At 39.2% G+C, this 18970-nt stretch overlaps 1 protein-coding gene across 1 annotated transcript; it reads left to right on the plus strand.

The window, feature by feature from the left end:
• Nucleotides 1-2281: 2281 nt before the first annotated feature.
• Nucleotides 2282-16945, plus strand: LOC121471527 (flavin-containing monooxygenase 5-like). The gene is made up of 8 exons (XM_041722343.1): nucleotides 2282-2416; nucleotides 5634-5822; nucleotides 6458-6620; nucleotides 9867-10009; nucleotides 10936-11135; nucleotides 12760-13112; nucleotides 15153-15225; nucleotides 16594-16945. The coding sequence occupies exons 1-8, from the start codon at nucleotides 2282-2284 to the stop codon at nucleotides 16943-16945; spliced, it is 1608 nt and encodes a 535-aa protein (XP_041578277.1).
• The last annotated feature ends 2025 nt before the right edge of the window (nucleotides 16946-18970 follow it).

The following is an 18970-nucleotide window of genomic DNA, read 5'->3' on the forward strand; positions in this document are numbered from 1 at the left end:
GGATATAAACGATCAAGGAGGCAATACACCTCACTAAGCACAGGTTGTATGGGCTAATAGGCTTTTATTGCAACAGTCAGGGAATTTGAATACCCAGGAGAAGAGTATTTGACTTGATATTTCTGACATTTGAAAGGTGATTTTTCAAACAAATGTACATATCGCAGTGAAACATAATAGCCTTGGCATTTAAAAATGAGCACTAAGTATTCGGATTTACTTTTCAAATTAACAACAAATGCAACATTCATTATCCATGTATTTCTGTTGATAGTGATTTCTTTCTTAGTATGCACTCATTCTGCTACTTCGTGATCCAGTGTTCTGGCTGATACAATCCTGCTAAGCACTTGAAAAACCTCTGCATTAACTGCTGTACTCAGGGGGATTATTTAGGTACTTGCTGCTGTCATTGGGTAAATTCGTTGGTTATTGCCTCTGGATACATTTTCAAGCCGTAGCAACACATCAATGGTACAGGGTTATGTTAATAAGCCTTAATCTAAAAGAATTTAAGAAGGAACTCCAAATTAAAAAATAGTCTTATATTTTAATAGCTGCTCTAATCCACTATGATAAAAAAAAAAAAGACTGTTAACATTGCAGTACAGAATTCCATTCCGTTCCTCCTTCAAACAGAAATTCAGATTAAAGAGGGAAGATACAGGGAGAAATTCACCAGATGATAGTTAAGGGGCCTCTCTTAAGAAAACTCTATTTCCGAGAGAAGGAAAGAAACAAAGAAAAGAAAGAAAAAGAGGGGAAGGAAGGAGGAAGGAAGGAAGGAAGGAAGGAAGGAAGGAAGGAAGGAAGGGAGAAAGAAAACTATTCCTTCAGGTTCAGCTGAACAGCAGAGGGTGGAACAACCCTGTAGAGCAGATAGTGTGAGGAGAGTAGTGTCCTCGGAGGCACTTACAGGTAAGTGGCATCTCTGAGCACCTATTGATACTGTCCATATATTTCCTTTGCTCCATCCTTTGAAAAAGTGCACTGCCTGGTCTGACCTCTGGTACTGATCCTAACTCTAACACTGATGCCTAATACTTCCTCTCCAACCTCATCATCCCCTCCACCCTTTTGGCACCCACTCACAACATATCCCTTGCTTTTCTTCAAAAATGTCCAGCATGTTTCTGCCTCAGACTGTCTGCTTGGAATTCTCTCCCCCACCGGCTGCTTAAACATCATGAGGGAGCCCTTCCTTGACCATGTTACAGAAAACAATACCCTGCATCTACATTCCCCCACAGCCCCTACCCTGCTTCATTTTCCTCCACAGTTGGCATCATCGGCCGGCTTACTACCTACTTACTCCTTTGTTTATTCTCCACCTGTTTTCAAGGCACTATGTCAGATCTATTCACTGCAGTATCTGCCCAACTAAAGTAGTGTCTGGCACGTAGTAGGTACCAGTAAATGCTTATTGAATGAATGAATGAGTGAATGAATGAATGAGTGAATGAATGAATGAGTGAATGAATAGCAGAACATTAATCTTTGATATGAAGACAGTTGGACTACTTTTCTAAAGACTATCTACATGGGTAGCTTGCACTTCGCCCTAAGAACAGTGTGATGAGTGGTATTTACTTGAAGGAATGCTCTGTGGCAGTTTTCTTCCTGCCCTTGCTACTTCAGACCCTATCACAGGGCCAAAGTAGGGATTCTCTGGCCTAAATCAAAAGTAAAATATGCAAAACAAAACAAAACAAAACAAAAGTAAACCATGCAGAAGTACCCAATGTGAGTGTTTCAGCAAGCAGATAGTAGTAGCAGAAGGAATTAAAAGTCGGTTTGGGCAAAATCTGTGTATGGAGTGGTGTGTGTGACTTTAGCAGTCAAACCTTTTTTAAAAAAAAAATTATTTTTTAATTTGACAGAGAGAGAGCGCACAAGCAGAGGGAGGGGCAGAGGGAGAGGAAGAAATGGGCTCCTAACTGACCAGGAAGCCAGATGGGGGACTGATCCCGGGAGGGCTGGATCCCAGGACCCTGGGATCATGACCTGAGCCTAAGGCAAACGTCCCCCCACCATATTTTTGTCTTAGAAGCACTCTACTTTGTACTTGAAAATAAGAAAGTCTTGTGTGAGGTAGGGTTTTTTGCTGCTCAGAGAGCCTTCCAATTGGAGAACAGCTTTGAGTAGAACATTTCTCAAATGCATTAGTTAGCAATTTTCAGGGGAAAAAAAAAGCTCTGATGATCTTGCATTATAGAAAAAAAAAATTCCATGACAATAAAAATCTGCTTTTCTACTAATAAATTCCCTGATACAAGACACAATGCCACCAAAAAGAATTGCAGTGATTGGTGCTGGGGTCAGCGGATTGGGTGCCATTAAGATCTGTCTGGAGGAAGGACTGGCGCCCACCTGTTTTGAAGGAAGCCACGACATTGGAGGACTGTGGCGCTACGAGGTACGTTTGAATAAACTACACTTCCACATGTGTGATGACATCTTTTCCATATCAAGGAAATAGGAATGCATAGATTTTAGCAGTAACGTATCAACTATTAGTATAATAAGTATTATTTTTATTAGTGCTTGCACCTGTGCATTGAATCCCAATCTTTGCCTCCCCCAAGGACGATGCTCCAGCTGTCCTTCCTCCTTCCAGAGTCTAGCTCCCTGAAGGAGAAGCCTGTGCTCACTCTCTGCATTGTCTTCCCCTGGGACCGTCTACACCATCCTTACCTGGTGGGCTTTCCAACCTGTCCCGAAAGCTGCTCTCGCTGCTGACACCAAAGTGGTCAAAGCAGACGGACTTCCTGGGCTGAATTTTCTTGCTTTCTTGAGGGACTCTAAAAATGTCAAAAATCAATGTCTTTTTAAAGCACTTATCCCCTCCCCCCCCAAAAAATAAATAAAATACTTATCCCTGGCTTCTGTGATTTCTCTCTCTTTTCTTCTCTGCTTTTCCTACCTATATTTTTCCACCTGGCCTCAAAGTGTAGCTGATTGTTCTATTCTCAATCCTCTGGCCTTTTACTTTTTGCAAGTCCCTTAGGATTCTTCCTTAGCATCTTTGGCTTCAGCTACCTCATATATGTTAACACTGGATCTATAGACTTTTATTTTTGGCCTAATAATATATATATACTAGTAAGGGCAACTAACACTCACTGTCTCACAGACAAACTCTGACATCTCAAGAGCTTAGCACAATAACAGTTTTTGTCCTTCATCAAGGTCAGATGTGATTAAGTGGTCCTTCTCCAACTTAGTTATACCCCTAGACCACGTGGCTCTGTGGCTCCCAACTTTACCATGGGAAGTGGAGAAGAAAGGTAGCAGTATACCAGCTCTTAACTGCCTAGATCTAACCTACAGGTGGTGGTGGCTGCCTGCTTTTGCTGACATCTGGGATGTCTTGCCAACACCTGGTTGGTTTTTCAGGTCTTTCATTTTTGTGTGTGAACAGTTCCCTGCATTACATTCCTGGTTTCAAGTATTGAGAGTAGTTTCCATGTTTCTGGTTGGACCTTGAGCAATACAGACATGTCTACAGGAAATCTTCTCCAACCTCCAAGCCTGATGTCCAAGCACCCTGTGCACACGGGCACTATTAGTTGTATCACACTGTATGCACTTGTTTATTTCCTGTGTAAGGTTTTTAAAGCATTTTATGTGCATTATTTGGTCTTCATAACAACTCTGTGAGGTAGGCAAGCCCTTATTTGCCACCTAAAGAAATAGATTAAGAGAAATGATTTGATGTCAGTTTCCCTTATCCAAGCAAGACAACGATATATCTCAAGGACCACGTCAAAATGCCACAAAATACCACAGCAAGTCATCTGATTTCACTAGTCATGCCCATATTTTTTAAGGTTTCACTTAGGAAAAAATGCTGCTCATATTTGCAGAAACTATTCCTATCAGAAGGGGTGTTTTTAAGATATGTGCACTTCGATACAGTGGCCTTTATTAAACAATGCTCTTCGTTTGGAAGAAGAAAACACATACTTAGATCTGTTCTTAAAGTTAATATACCTTAACAGGAATTAGATTCCATATATCCTGGCTTCAAGTTTAGAATATTCATAGTACATGCATTACTGATTCCTTATGTCACCAATAATATACAAAAGATACAGGAAAAAAATTGATCTCCTCCCAATTGTGTTTTCTGTATACATATATTAAAATGATTACATTTTAGGACTATAGTAAATTCTTCTAGGAGAAAACAGCATATTGTAAGTGATAGGGTATTTTTTTTTCTTAGCCTTAAATTAGATATCTAGCTTTCATTCTTTTTTTTTTTAAGATTTTTTTATTCATTCATGAGAGACAGAGAGAGAGGCAGAAACATAAGCAGAGGGAGAAGCAGACTCCTCACAAGGCACCCCATGTGGGACTTGATCCCAGGACCCCCGGATCACGCCTTAAGTGAAAGGCAGACGCTCAACCACTGAGCCACCCAGGTGTCCCTCTATTCTTCATTAAAAAAAAAATCAGGAATGGTTGCTAAAGCATATAACAGATATTGTGTGTTGTATGCACTGCTGTTATAACCTGAAAAATGAAGATGATAATGTGCTTCACAGGATTGAATTAGGTAATATATATGATTATATGTATATCATATTACATATAATAATATACATTAGTATATATAATACCATTATATACTATTATATAATTATATAATTATAAAAATATGGTATATTACATGTTATATATATTATACCATATATACTATTATATATAATTATAAATATAGTTATAAAAATAATATATTAGATATAATTATAATTATATATACTTAATATATAGCTAAATAATTATATTTTGCATAGAAAATTAGAAAATATAATATATAATTATAAATTATATAATTATACATAATCATAAAATTATATATAATCATAAAAATTATATGCATATTTGCAGTATAGAATTTTGTATATAATGTATATTTTATAATTATATATAATTATATATTCCATATATGATATAATTATAAACCATAACACATTGAAAAACACTAAAAGCACTATCTCCTGTCTGTATGCATATAGATAAGTAGATAATATATAGAACGATTCTGAAGGATTGAGAGACTGAAACCAGAAGGGTATATATATATCAAAACATTTAAAACGATCACCAAGAATGATAGTCGTCTCTGTGATTTTTCTATAAAATTCTAACCAACATGTGCTGTTGTAATTAGAAAAAAATTTAAAAAGGAAGAAAAAAAAGAAAGCCTAATGAACTGACACTCTATTATTTTCTATTCATCACTACAAACAGCGTGGACATCTTGTATACCCTCTGGCTGGGACTCTGACCCCATCAAGCTCTGTCAGCACAGAGGCAGCCCCATCTTCCTCTGTTTATTTTCATTCTCTGGTATTCTACATACATTTTCTTCTCATGTCCTTTTCATGTTCTTTCTTCACCTTTTCATATTTTTTCTTTTTGTTGCCCAACAAAACTATTTGCTCTTTTAAACTATTTATGACAAGGTATCTTACCTCTTGGGAAAGTACTGGAAAAGTAACTTTCCTTTCTTTGGAGGAATTCATCCCAGTAACTTCATCACTTGACAAAGAAAGGCGTCAACTTTTTTTTAACTGTTACTCTTATATTCTAAAAAACAGGGAGTGTCCTTTTTTTCTTGGTAGGAGAAGGCTAAGAGTTGCAGGCCGAGTGTCTATGAATCTGCCACTAGCAACACTTCAAAGGAGATGACAGCCTACAGTGATTACCCGTTTCCCGATCACTTCCCCAACTACTTGCACAATTCTAGAATCATGGAGTACCTCAGGATGTATGTACAACATTTTCACCTACTGAAGCACATCCAGTTTCTGGTGAGTGGGGCAGGGGAACACTCATCGTGTGCAGAACCTTCTTGGTCGGGTCAAGAGCCAGGCGAGAGTGAGGGGCAGTAATGCACACCTGTTCAGTCTGGGAGGTTATTCTACAGGCATCTCCAGTGAAGTGAGCAGGATCTCCCTCCTCACTTCCTTCAGGAAAAAGTAGGATAGATTGGGTGAAATGCCAGACTGTGCACCTGATGTTGGCTCACCACCAACTACATTTAGAAACACAGCTGGGCACACACTGGCTTACATCTCTACTTTTAAAAAGCCTTGGTAGAGGCTCTTGGATGGCTCAGTCGGTTAAGCATCTGCCTTCAACTCAGGTCATGATCCCAGGGTCCTGAGACTGAGCCCTGTATTGGGCTCCCTGCTCCATGTGAAGCCTGCTTCTCCTTCTCTCTCTGCCCCTCCTTGCCCCCCATTCATGCTCTGTCTCTCAAATAAATGAATAAAATCTTTAAAAACAAAAACAAGCCTCGGTAGGAAACAAGCTTTAAAGAAACTCTTTCAGGAAACCCCAAAGGAGAGTAGTTATAACCAACCTTACTCACTGAGGCCCAAATTTTGGGGACAGGATGTAATGGGGAATAGAGGCTGCAAGTCCAAGTTTGTCTCATTCCCAGTCAAAGGTGTGCAGCGTGAAGAAGCGCTCCGACTTCTCTTGCACAGGACAGTGGGATGTCATAGTTGAGACTGCAGGAAAGCAGAAATCCTATGTCTTTGATGGGATTATGGTGTGCAGTGGCCTTTACAGCGACCCCTTCTTGCCACTCCAGAACTTTCCAGGTATGTCATACTTAATGCTAAGGTGATGTGGGGTTTTATCGTTGTTGCTTATTGTTATTTTTGAAGACAATTTGTAACTCTGAAAGCCACCTTATTTTCGAAATAAATATTTTTTTCTGATTATAAAGCAATGCATGCTCTTTCAGGGTCTATTGAAATAAAACATAATGTTATAACATTGAAAATTAAAAATTACTAATACTCTATTGCCACAAGTTCTGGGCTATTTTGAGAAAAGTGCTACATTTTTCCAACTGGAAAAGGAAATGCAGGAATTGTTTTGTGTTGATAATAGTTGGAGTGAATACAGGGTACCTGGTGGGTTCAGTTGGAAGAACATGGGACTCTTGATCTCGGGGACACGGGTTTGAGCCCCACGTTGAGTGTAGACATTACTTAAATAAGTAAATGAAAACTTTCAAAATAGTTTCGAGTAAGTAGTAGAATCAATGAGACAGAAAATAAATTAAGATTTAGCTTTATTCCTGAAAGTGTATGTATGTATGTGCATAACATGATGAATATAAATAGCCATGTACACGTCTTACAAGCTACTGCGACGCTATTGTTTACTATCTGGGAGCTTAAGCACCTTGCATATGGGGAATAGTGTGGGAATGGTCTACCTGCACAGCATCTCCTGTTTATCTCTAGGAACAAGATATACACTCAGTCTTCTCAAAAAGGGCTGAACCTGTGACTCCTTTGGATTTCTCAGGAGAGTCTAGACTCCTCTCACTTCCATTGCAACAAGTGTCTGTGTCTCAGTGTATGAGAAGATAGAGAAGTTTAAATTGGTCAAGAGAAATCTATTAGCTGGTTAGTTAGTTAGAAATTTAAATATTCCTGTATTCATTCATTCAACATTCATTCAAGGAATACCTATCCAGGACCAGATGTCCAGAGGCTCAGCAGAGAGCAAAACAGGCAAAACCCTTGTCCTTGAGGAACATGTGTGCAGTAGATGGACACAGACAAAAATGGGATAAATATGTGGGAGGTGATGACTATGGAAAAGGGTAAGGATTTTAGGGATGGGGGTTGTGGTGCAAAATCAGACAGAGCGGCCAGGTAAGGGTTCCAGAAGAAAGGGACATTTGAGCAAATGCCCAAAGGAGTTGAAGAAGTGATACAGATATCCAGAGAAAGCTCACTGTGCAGAAGGAAGAGCAGAGGCAAAGGCCTGGAGGTGGGAGTGTAGCTCACAGGTCCAGTGTGGTGGGATTGAAAGAGGTAGGAAGGAGAGATGTCAGAGAGTGGACAATGAGCCATTGTTTGCACTCTGGCTTTGACTTTGAGTGAGGTAAGAGCTGTTAGGAGGCTTTGAGCAGAGGAGAGGCATGCTCTAATCTCTTCAGCTGCTGTGTTCAGAATAGTTGGGGAAGGAGGTGGTAAGGAGGAAATGGAGAGACCAGGGAAGAGGCTCTTGCACTAATGCAGGTGAGAAATGATGGTAGTTTGGACCAGAGGGGTAGCAGTGGAGAAATAATGAAGTGCTTGGATCCTGAGTATAGTGTGAACATAGAGATGATAGAATTTGCTGATGGACAGGATGCGAGATGTAATAGAGAGGTGTCAAAGATAGCTCTCATTTTGTTGGTCTAAGCAATTGAGTTTCCATTTTCTGAGATAGGCAGACTGCAGGAAGAGCTGATTTTGGTTGTATGAGGGAGAAACATTGAGGAGGCCGCAAGATAATAAGGTTGAAGAGATGTTCGTTAAAAATGGGAGAAGGAGGGATCCTTGGGTGGCTCAGCAGTTAAGTGCCTGCCTTCAGCTCAGGGCGTGATCCTGGAATCCCGGGATCGAGTCCCACATAGGGCTTCCTGCATGGATCCTGCTTCTCCTTCCACCTATGTCTCTGTGTTTACCTCTCTGTTTCTCTCATGAATAAATAAATAAAATCTTTTATAAATAAATAAAATAAAAATGGGAGAAGGTGGGCTGAGATTAAAGATTTTTTTGAAAGATTAAAGATATTTAAAGAAGAGCATTAAGCCTATTTCTCAAGTCCTATAAAGGAACATTTTAAGGGCTCTTTATACCATTCCATTAGCTCATACCATGAGCTAAGTGAAACCATTTCCATTTTACACATTGCAAATGTCACTGGTAGTGAAAAAGCTGAGATTTGTGCCTATGTTTGTTTGACCTCAAGACCCCCCTTGCATTTTTGACCCACAGAGCAAAGGGTTCATTCTGAAAGAGAAGAGAAATATTTTCTCCTGGGGAAAGGAGACAGAGGAAGGATGGATGAACACACAGTAACTTTTAGGTGTTGAGAAACTCACTTAAGATCTTTGTTGTTTCATAAAAATGAGAGGAAAGGTTGTCTTCAGGAAATGAGAGGGATTACAGTGGGACCAAGAGGAGGAGGAAATACTGAAAGAGCCACAGTGAGAAATCTGATGGACTGTCCAACTTGCAAAGATGGAGTTTGGGAAAAATTAGATCCATGCCAGGAGCTCACAAGGACTGATTCCAAAGGAAAGCTGGAGTTTGGGAAGAGATTCTGTAGGGAGAAAGGAACAGGGCAAGGACTGACCCTCAGTCAGGGCTGACTAGAGTGTCAGTCATTTGTTCCAGGATCACAAGAGGAGCAAATGAAGCCCATATGTGCAGACCCCAGTGTTGTTTAAAAGATGAAATGCTGTAAAATCAACCAGCCTTCATTGGTTTTCCATATGAGTTTTTTGTTTAAGTCAGAGCAGATTTTTAGGCAAAAATATGAAGTTCCTACATTCTAAGTTCATACATTAGCTTCAGATCCTGGTGGGTGATGTTGGCGCATTTTTCCCCATTAGAAGAACAGAGTGAATAATGCTGGTGGGAAGGGTGTACTGGACCTAGGAAGAGATGGAAACATCTAGACAAGGATGAAGCTTGGGTGGAGAAAGTAAGACAGGAAAATGGGTCTAAGGCAGTTGTTGCAAATAACAAGAATGAAGGATAAAGAAGATGTAGTACTTAAATTAGAGCCAAATCCTTTGAAGATTTGGCAGGGTTTAGGGAAGTAAAAAGGAGGCAGAAATTAGATGTCTGAATGTAAACATGGAACTTACAGTCTAAAACAAAACTGTGTGAGGATTTATTCTGTCTAATGATGGGCAGACATTGTCCACAGCCCCACATTTGTAGAACAACAAATGAGACATTTAAATAGGATGGTCTTTGAATTCAACAATAAACTGTAAAAAATAATGTGAAATAATGACCAAGTCTGGAGCAATACTTTCTTGCCCACAGGAATCAAGAGGTTCAAAGGTCAATATATTCACAGCTGGGAATACAAGAATCCAGAGAAATTTCGGGGGAAGAAAATCATTGTGGTCGGCATTGGAAATTCTGGAACTGATTTGGCAATTGAGCTCAGTCACGTAGCTTCACAGGTTTGGTTCCTAAAATTCTCTTTCACCGATGTTACCCTGTCCACTGCCCTCTCAGATGTCAGCATTGTGTGAAATATGTGTCAGGTGTACCCACATACTGCTTCAATCCTGATCGTTAATGACCTCTTCACACTTGTTTCTTGGTAGACATCTTGGCAATACATTTTCTGAAAAGAGAATGGAATAAAAATAAATATTTCAAATTTTAATGACTGCCATATTGCTTATTTTTACCAGAGAGTGTAGGCTTCATCAGCTCAGCCACCAGTTACAAATATGAACTATATCAGAAAACCACTTTAAATCTCTTTCCTTTTCACTGACTTGACACTTGATACCTCCCCCAACTGATTCCTTCTCTACTTACATTTCAAGGGATACAGATTAACTAAGTATTCTAAATTCCGTAATATCATAATTGGCAGATGAATGGTGTGCGTGAATTTGTTGATCTCTAGTCTTCCTGCATCATGTTTGTCCAGGATTTGCAATTTAAGAGATGGCAGGCATCAAACACTGCTTTGGAGAAAGGAGAGGAAGGATAGTGAGTGAGATCCAGAGGTAGGCCTGGGGTTAGGTAGCTCTCTGGGACTATAGCAAACAAGTCAGATGTGTAATTTTGTGTGAGTGTGTGTGACTCTAATTATCAATCTGTCTTTGAAAACAAGCAAGAGAGTCCTTATTCATTTCTCATGAGCCAAATGAGAGATATCTGTGATTCAAAGATCATCCTATTTAAATGTCTCATTTGTTGTTCTACAAATGTGGGGCTGTGGACCGTGTCTGCCCATCATTAGAATAAATCCTCACACAGTTTTGTTTTAGACTGTATGTTCCATGTTTACATTCAGACATCAGAAAAACTGGGACAGGAAACTCTTAGATTTCAAGGCATCTATTTTTCATTTATTTGCATTCTCTCCTAGGTGTTTCTCAGCACAAGGCGGGGTGCGTGGATTTGGAACCGGGTCTGGGATAACGGAATGCCCGCAGACACTGTTCTCTTCACTCGTTTTAATACTATCCTCACCAGATTTTACCCTGCATTCTTAATCAACAGATGGGCAGAGAATAAATTAAATGCTCGATTTAACCATGCTGTTTATGGTTTGCTACCTCAACACAGGTATGTTCTAGGATTTTTACAGAGTAATTTTGTCTCTGCCTTTAAATCCTGGTATAGTTAAGTATTTTTTCTTTCTTTCTTTTTTCTTTATGTTGGTATAATGTAATCCCTATCTACCTATCCACTGTGAGGTATAAATGTGGAAGCACATAAAATTGACTGTGTACAGCCTACATAAATTTAATAAACATTTCTGGGTCCCTACTATGATCAAGTAGGTTTCTGGGTACTGGGAGTGGAAGGACAAGGCCAGGTAGAGTGCTAGCTCTTGCTGGGCCTCCTTTCTATTAGGAGAGAAACCAACTAGTCAATACATAATGTAATGACATGGAGCAATATGTGCTATGAAGAAATAGTAAACAGAGTTGGGGAGAGGAATCTTTTTTTAGATGAGATAGTTCTGGAATACTCACATGATGAGAAAGCATATGAATGCAGACCTGAAAGAAGCAGGGAGGTGAGTCCTGAGAGAATATCTAAGATGAGAATGACATTCTAGGGGCGCCCAGGTGGCTCAGTGGTTGGGCATCTGCCTTTGACTCCGGTCATGACCCCAGGGTCCTGGGATCGAGTTCCACATCGGCCTCCCTACAGAGTCTGCTTCTCCCTCTGTCTGTGTCTCTTATAAATAAATAAATGAAATCTTAAAAAAAAAAGATAACATTCTTGCAGAAGAAATACCAAGTTCAAAGGCTGGAATGAGCATAATTTATTCAAGGAAGAGTAAGGAACCCAGTGTAGCTTGACTACTAGGAGAGGGCAAGTGGTAGGAAATAAGTTCAGAGATGTAGGCAGAGGCCAGGTCACAGAGGGATTTTTTTTTTTTTTAAGATTTATTTATTTATATTAGAGAGAGAGCACATGTGGAGGTGGGGGAAGGAGTAGAGTGTGAGAGAGAATTTCAAGCAGACTCCCCACTGAGCACAGAGCCAAACTCAGGGCTTGATCTCACAACCCTGAGATCATAACCTGAGCCCAAATCAAGAGTCACTCAACTGACTGAGCCACCCAAGCACCCTCAGAGGGATTTTTAGGGCTACGGCATGGTCATAGCTTTGGGTTTCATTTTTAGTGAAATATAAACCCATCAGGATATAACTCTACATTTTAAAAGGATCACTCAGGCTGCTGAGTGGAAGAGAAATTGTGGGAGGTCAGAGGTGGAAGCGGAGACCCTACTAACAGTATTAAATAATGTTGGTAAAATTTATAAAGATGGTATTTAGGTTCTCAAAATAGATGGAAATCAGAATGTGATCTGATTTTCCTATTCTATTATGAACACTTACACCAACTGCTCTTAACAATCTCTCCCCCAAAAAATTGTTTTAAAGAAGTTAGATACCAATATTACCACTGGTATAACTTTTATTACCACATTTCAAAATCTTCCCTTTGCATGTAATAAGCATTAAGTAAATGTTATTGGCAATCTAATAAATACAGAATGTTTATTCAGTAAATAATTCAGAAAAAGTATTGAGTAAAAGAAATCTTTTCTAAAACCAAAATGTAAGTCTTTTTTTCCTTAGCTCAACTAAAAAATATTTGAAGCATTTTCTGAGCTCAACTCATTTCTAAAAAGACACATTAATTTTCCTGGATTTCAATTTTTATTCTCCAGATTTCTGAGCCATCAGGCTACTTTCAGTGATGATCTACCCAATCACATAATATCTGGAAGAATTCTGATAAAACCAAATGTGAGAGAGTTCACGGAGACATCTGCCATCTTTGAAGATGGCACAGAAGAGGACCTCGATGTTATCATTTTTGCCACAGGATATGCTGCTTTCTCTTTCCCCTTTTTGGAAAATAATTCAACAGTTCTGGACAGCCACCGCTCCATGTTTAAATTTGTCTTTCCTCCTCAACTAGAGAAACCATCCCTAGCTTTCATCGGCATCCTCCAGCCAGTAGGAGCCACCATGCCCACATCAGAGCTCCAGAGTCGATGGGCTGTCCGCGTATTCAAGGGTATGAGCTGACCTTCTGTGTAGTTAGAGAAGGCCATCCAGATAGTGTGACTTCACAGACATTGTGAAGCTCTTCTGCTGCAAAATATGTCTGAAGTTAACCTTTACAGTATCCAAAATTGTGCTACTTGAGTATTTATTACTTTAGGGTTTGATAGCTATTTAACCTGTAGGGTTCTGATATGAAAATGAAGATTAAATATCTAAATATCTAAGATGAGAATGACATTCTAGGGGCACCCAGGTGGCTCAGTGGTTGGGCATCTGCCTTTGACTCAGGTCATGATCCCAGAGTCCTGGAATCGAGTCCCACATCGGCCTCCCTACAGAGTCTGCTGCTCCCTCTGTCTGTGTCTCTCATGAATAAATAAGTGAAATCTTAAAAAGTAATAATAACATTCTTGCAGAAGAAACACCAAGTTCAAAGGCTGGAATGAGCATGATTTATTCAAGGAAGAGCAAGGAACCCAGAATAGCTAGACTACTAGGAGAGGGCAAGTGGTAGGAAATAAGTTTGGGGATGTAGGCAGGGGCCAGGTCACAGAGGGATTTCTTTTTTTAAGATTTATTTATTTATATTAGAGAGAGAGCACAAGTGGGGGTGGGGGTGCTATCATCAAGTGACAAGTTATTGGCAAGGAATTCTTTAGAGCACTTCAGGGCAGGATAGAGTATAGGAAGTAAGGGTAGTAAGAAGAAAGGTCTCAACCTGAAGCATAGATGGGAAATAATAACTATTCTACTTCCCAGTGTTGCTAGAATCATTCTAATGAGCCCAAATTAAAGGGAGCATTTTGCCTGTCTCTCATGTTCAAAATAAAAAGAAGACAGGAAGAGTCACAGAATTATGAATTGTAAATTATGTGAATTATGAGAACTATGACAGAATCACAGAGTAACCAGAGGAGCACGACAGCACAATTAAAAGAGCAGGAGCTTTGATAAACCCGGGATTAAAACCGAGCTCCTCCATGTACTGGCTGCATGATCTTGTCACATTCCCTGACCGCCATAATTTTCTCACTTATAAAAATGAGAATATTTGGGGCACCTGGGTGGCTCAGTTGATGAGCTTCTGCCTTTGGCTCAGGGCATGATCCTGGGGTCCCGAGATCAAGTCCTACACTGGGCTCCCCACGGGGAGCCTGCTTCTCCCTCTGCCTGTGTCTCTGCCTCTCTCTTTCTATCTCTCATGAATAAATAAGTAAAACCTTAAAAAATATATGAATATTTACATAAAATTTGCAGGGTGGTAAAAATGAAGTACCCTGACCTGTCTACCAATAAATTTGGATTGAATGAATGAAAATTAGTCATTGCCATTATAATTCTTTATTATTATTCTTTTATTATTATTATTATTCTTTATTATATCATTAATTCTAAGGTTGAGAATTAATTGATGAAAACAGATTTAAAACCTACCTTTATGGGAGTGCCTGGCTGGCTCCATCACTGGAGCAAACAACTCTTGGTCTCAGGGTTGTGAGTTCGAGGTTGGATAGAGTTTGCTTAAAAACGAAATCTTAAAAAAAAAAACCCTACCTTTATGAAATTATGTTAATCACATTATAATGATTCTGCTCATTTATTTGTTTCTCCTTTAAAAAGTTCCTGGAACATCAAGTCCCTCATCAGGCTCCCTGCGGGGAGCCTGCTTCTCCCTCTGCCTATGTCTCTGCCTCTCTCTCTGTGTCTCTCATGAATAAATAAATAAAATCTTTAAAGGTCAGCCAGAATGAATGGGTAATGGGACTACACACACACTATTTTGTATCTTGTCAGTTGAGTGTGACTCCTTTCAGTCCATCCTTTTTTGTGAGCTTTGAGGTCTGCTAGGCAAGATGCAAACTCATTAGAGGACATGCTTTTGCATCTGTAAGGCATGTGCACCTGATAAAACAATGAGTGGAGGGCATTCCAGAATAACTCCTGGATCTCTCCCCCACTCTTGTGGGGGAACACTCATGGTGTTCTCTACCAAACTGACTCTACTCAGGGTATTCATTTCTTTTGGAACCTCATCATCTTTCTTTCCTAGGATTGAACAAATTACCTTCGGTGAGTGGCATGATGGATGACATAAGAAAGAAGAGAGAAAAAATTGAAAAAGAGTAAGAAACTTGCTTCTTAGTGAAAGTCAATTGAAAGTGTTTAGGTGGGTGGGATGCCTGGGCAGTTGAGCCTCTGCCTCAGGCTCAGGGCATGATCCTGGAGTCCCCGGATGGAGTCCCGCATCGGGCTCTTGCAGGGAGCCTGCTTCTCCCTCTGCCTGTGTCTCTGCCTCTCTCTTTCTGTGTCTCTCATGAATAAATAAATAAAATCTGAAAGAAAAAAAGAAAGAAAAAGAAAGAAAGAAAGAAAGAAAAAAGAAGAAAGAAAGAAAGAAAGAAAGAAAGAAAGAAAGAAAGAAAGAAAGAAAGAAAAAGAAAGAAAAAGAAAGAAAGAAAAAGTGTTAGTTGGAATTGCCTGCCTATCAAGCATTCTTTATATTTTTCTTTTTTTCAATCTTTTTTTCTTTATATTTTTCTCATCATAGAACCTGAGTCTCTTTGCCTAGATGAGATCTCAAATTATCAACTTCTTCATTTCTTCTTAAGCATAATATAAATGTATGGAATATTTGTGGGAAGAATGGATACAGAATAATCCAACATAGAAACTTTAGAACTGTGTTTAAAATTCATGTAATGCTGGATAAGCATACAATTATAAATTTATGTCATAGCATAGCCTTAGAGGTGCAAAGTGTATAAAAATGTAAGATGAAATGAAGGGTTGTTCACTCTTCTAAGGAGTTGGAAAGATAAATCAATGTGAGAAATGAGTTGGCAAATCATTACAGAATCCAATTAAAATTCTGACATGAAGTCAGAGGCTCGGAGGTTGTACCAAATCTTCTTAATAGAAAATTATTCTCAACCTTTGGGGTTGGAAATGAATTTCTAAAAAACAAATACCTGTTGAGAATCCATCGTGTGAGAGTCACAGCTTGTTCTCTTTGATCAAGGGTTCATCCTAAAAGTACTCACTTATGCAGTAGCTGGTTTAAGAAGCTCAGCCAGGGATTGCATTTCAGCAATACCAAAAATCAAATTAATTAGGTCACATACCTAAATAACTGGCCTGTGCAATTCATATTTCCCACCAATTTACCAAAAGGAGATTATATTCCTGAATGATAATCGAATGCATGGCCAAAGTACAGAAGATTTCAGGAAAGAATATCATTAATATGACAAAAATCTCCTGAAACCCACCTATCACTATCCAAGACCTTTGGAAGGATTTGAGAGTGAAACATACAGTGTGTGACTATTTTGTTAGAAACCACCAAGAAATTATCAATAGCCATTAATTCTTTTCCCCATGGATTATCCCTCATACAAGATCCACTGATGTTTAGAGGAAATTGTGCTTGGAGGCATGGGAGTTGTCATCGGACTTGAGGTTTTTAATTTTTTTTTCCCTTCTGATTTCAGATTCCTGAATAATCCTCGTGACACACGCAGAGTGCAGTACGTGGATTACATGGATGAAATTGCCTCTGAGATAGGAGTGAAACCCAACCTGCTCTCGCTCTTCCTGTGGGATCCTAAACTGGCTAAGGAAATTTTCTTTGGACCATGCACGCCTTACCAGTACCGCCTGCAGGGGCCAGGGAAGTGGGCTGGGGCCCGGAGAGCCATCCTGACCCAGAAAGAGCGGATCATCAAGCCACTGAGGACTCGTACCCTCAGCCGTGACCAGCCCCCATACTCTGTGCCATTTTGGCTTAAAAGTATCTGTGCTGTTCTTCTCTTTGTTCTCACTTTAATCATTATTAAAGGATAATCCTATGATCGTTAGTCCATTAGAGTCGAAGAGTGACACACACTAATTAAGAGACAGGCATGTGCAAGTGTTTATCCCTCAGTTCAGACTAGACCAGTACAATAAATTATCTGATAATTCCAAAAATTCTCATGCGTGAGTATCTTGGCCAAACTGGAGATTTTTCTTCAACAGAGATTTCAAATGAAGTGGCTTGTATGAAACTTTGCTTTGGAAGTGTAAAGTTAATTTCCATAATGTGACAGATGTTCTCCGTTATGCCAAGTTCTCCTAGGCCCTCCCTTTATAGTAAACACATGGTTTGTCAGCTGTTTGCAATTGGCAAATTCTTGATTTTGCATGGAAAGCACAGCCTAGGAAAAAGTATCTCTTCAAACAATCTTGAATAGCTAAGAAGGGACAAAGTCTTCATCAGAAACCTTCTCTTCTAGGGTCACCTATAGAACCATGGATGTGGAGGTAACAGAGTACTTGTGCATGGGTTATATCAGGTATTATGGAGGCTATTTTAGGATATGGAGAATGCCACGGAGGAAAAAAGAAAGAATAATAGAAGTCAGGAAATGTACATAATCTTGTGTTCTATTAAAACTATCGAAACATGAATTCTACAGTAAACATACAAAATTCTATAAAAACATGTAGGGGAATGTGAGAGGAAAAAGTAATATATATATATATATATATATATATATATATATAGGTGAAATGATTACCATAACCATGGTAATTAACATATCCATCATCACACATCAACACATTTATTTTTGAACTGAGAAGACTAAAGATCTATCCTTTTAGCAAATTTCAATAGTATGAAATTCAATAAAATATTTAATAATTCAGTAATACAGTATTATTAACTAGAGTCACCATACTGTTTATTAGATCTCCAGAACTTATTCATCTTATAACTGAATCTTTGTTCCTTTGACCAACAGCTCCCCATTTCCCCCCAAACATCAGCCCCTGGTGACCACTTTTCTATTCTGTTCTGATTCTGAGAGTTCAATGTTTCATAATTCCACATACAAGTGAGATAATGCAGTATTTGTCTTTCTGTGTCTGGTTTATTTCATTTAGCACAATATCCTCCAGTTTCACCCATTAGGTCACAAATGGTAGGATCTCCTTTTCTAAGGCTGAATAATATTCAATTATATGTATATACACACACCATATTTTCTTTATCCCTTCATCTTTATCCTTTCATGAGCACTTAGGGTGCTTCCCTATCCTGGCTTTGTGATGGGCACTGTGATAAACTTGGGAGTGCAGATACCTCTTCAAGATTCTGTTTTCATTTCCTTTGGATATGTAGCCACAAGTGGGATTGCTGGATCCTCGATATGGGAACTCTATTTTTAATTTGGGGGGGAAACTCCATCCTGTTTCCTACAAAGGCCATACTGATTTATACTCCCACCAAGCGTGTAAATGGGCTTCCTTTTTTCAAGGCTCTTGATTCTTCTCTTTCGTATCCCATATCTAGTAGAACAGCAAATCTTATTACCTTCAAAGTAAAATCCAGAATCACCACTTCTCATCACCACCACCACTGCCACCGTAATTCCTGCCACCATCTTTTGTTTGTATCATTATAACAGTCTCCTCACCATACTCCTTGCTTCACCCCTACTCTTTGTGGTTTATTCTCATTAGAGCAGCCAAATGATGTGTTTAAAACATAAAACAGATTACGACATAGCCAAAATTGCCAGTGACTTCCCTGTCACTCAGAGTAATGGCTAAATCCTAACAATCCTACCAGTCCTTTCATGACGTACTTCCCCACTACTCTGATCTCCCTACCACTGCTTTCTTTCCATGTTCATTCCTTAAACAGACCAATCCTACTCTCCCTCCATGGTCATTGCACTTGCTGTTTCTTTTCCTGGAACTCTTCTCCTCCTACATATCCAAAAAGCTCACTCCTTCACCTCCTTCAGGTCTTTGCTCAAATGTCATCTTTGTAAGTGAGACCTTTCTCTTTTTTTTGTGTATATCATATTTCATTAGGCAAAA

The sequence above is a fragment of the Vulpes lagopus genome, chromosome 11 (genome assembly GCF_018345385.1).
Source record: "Vulpes lagopus strain Blue_001 chromosome 11, ASM1834538v1, whole genome shotgun sequence".
NCBI classification, from domain to species: Eukaryota; Metazoa; Chordata; class Mammalia; order Carnivora; family Canidae; genus Vulpes; species Vulpes lagopus.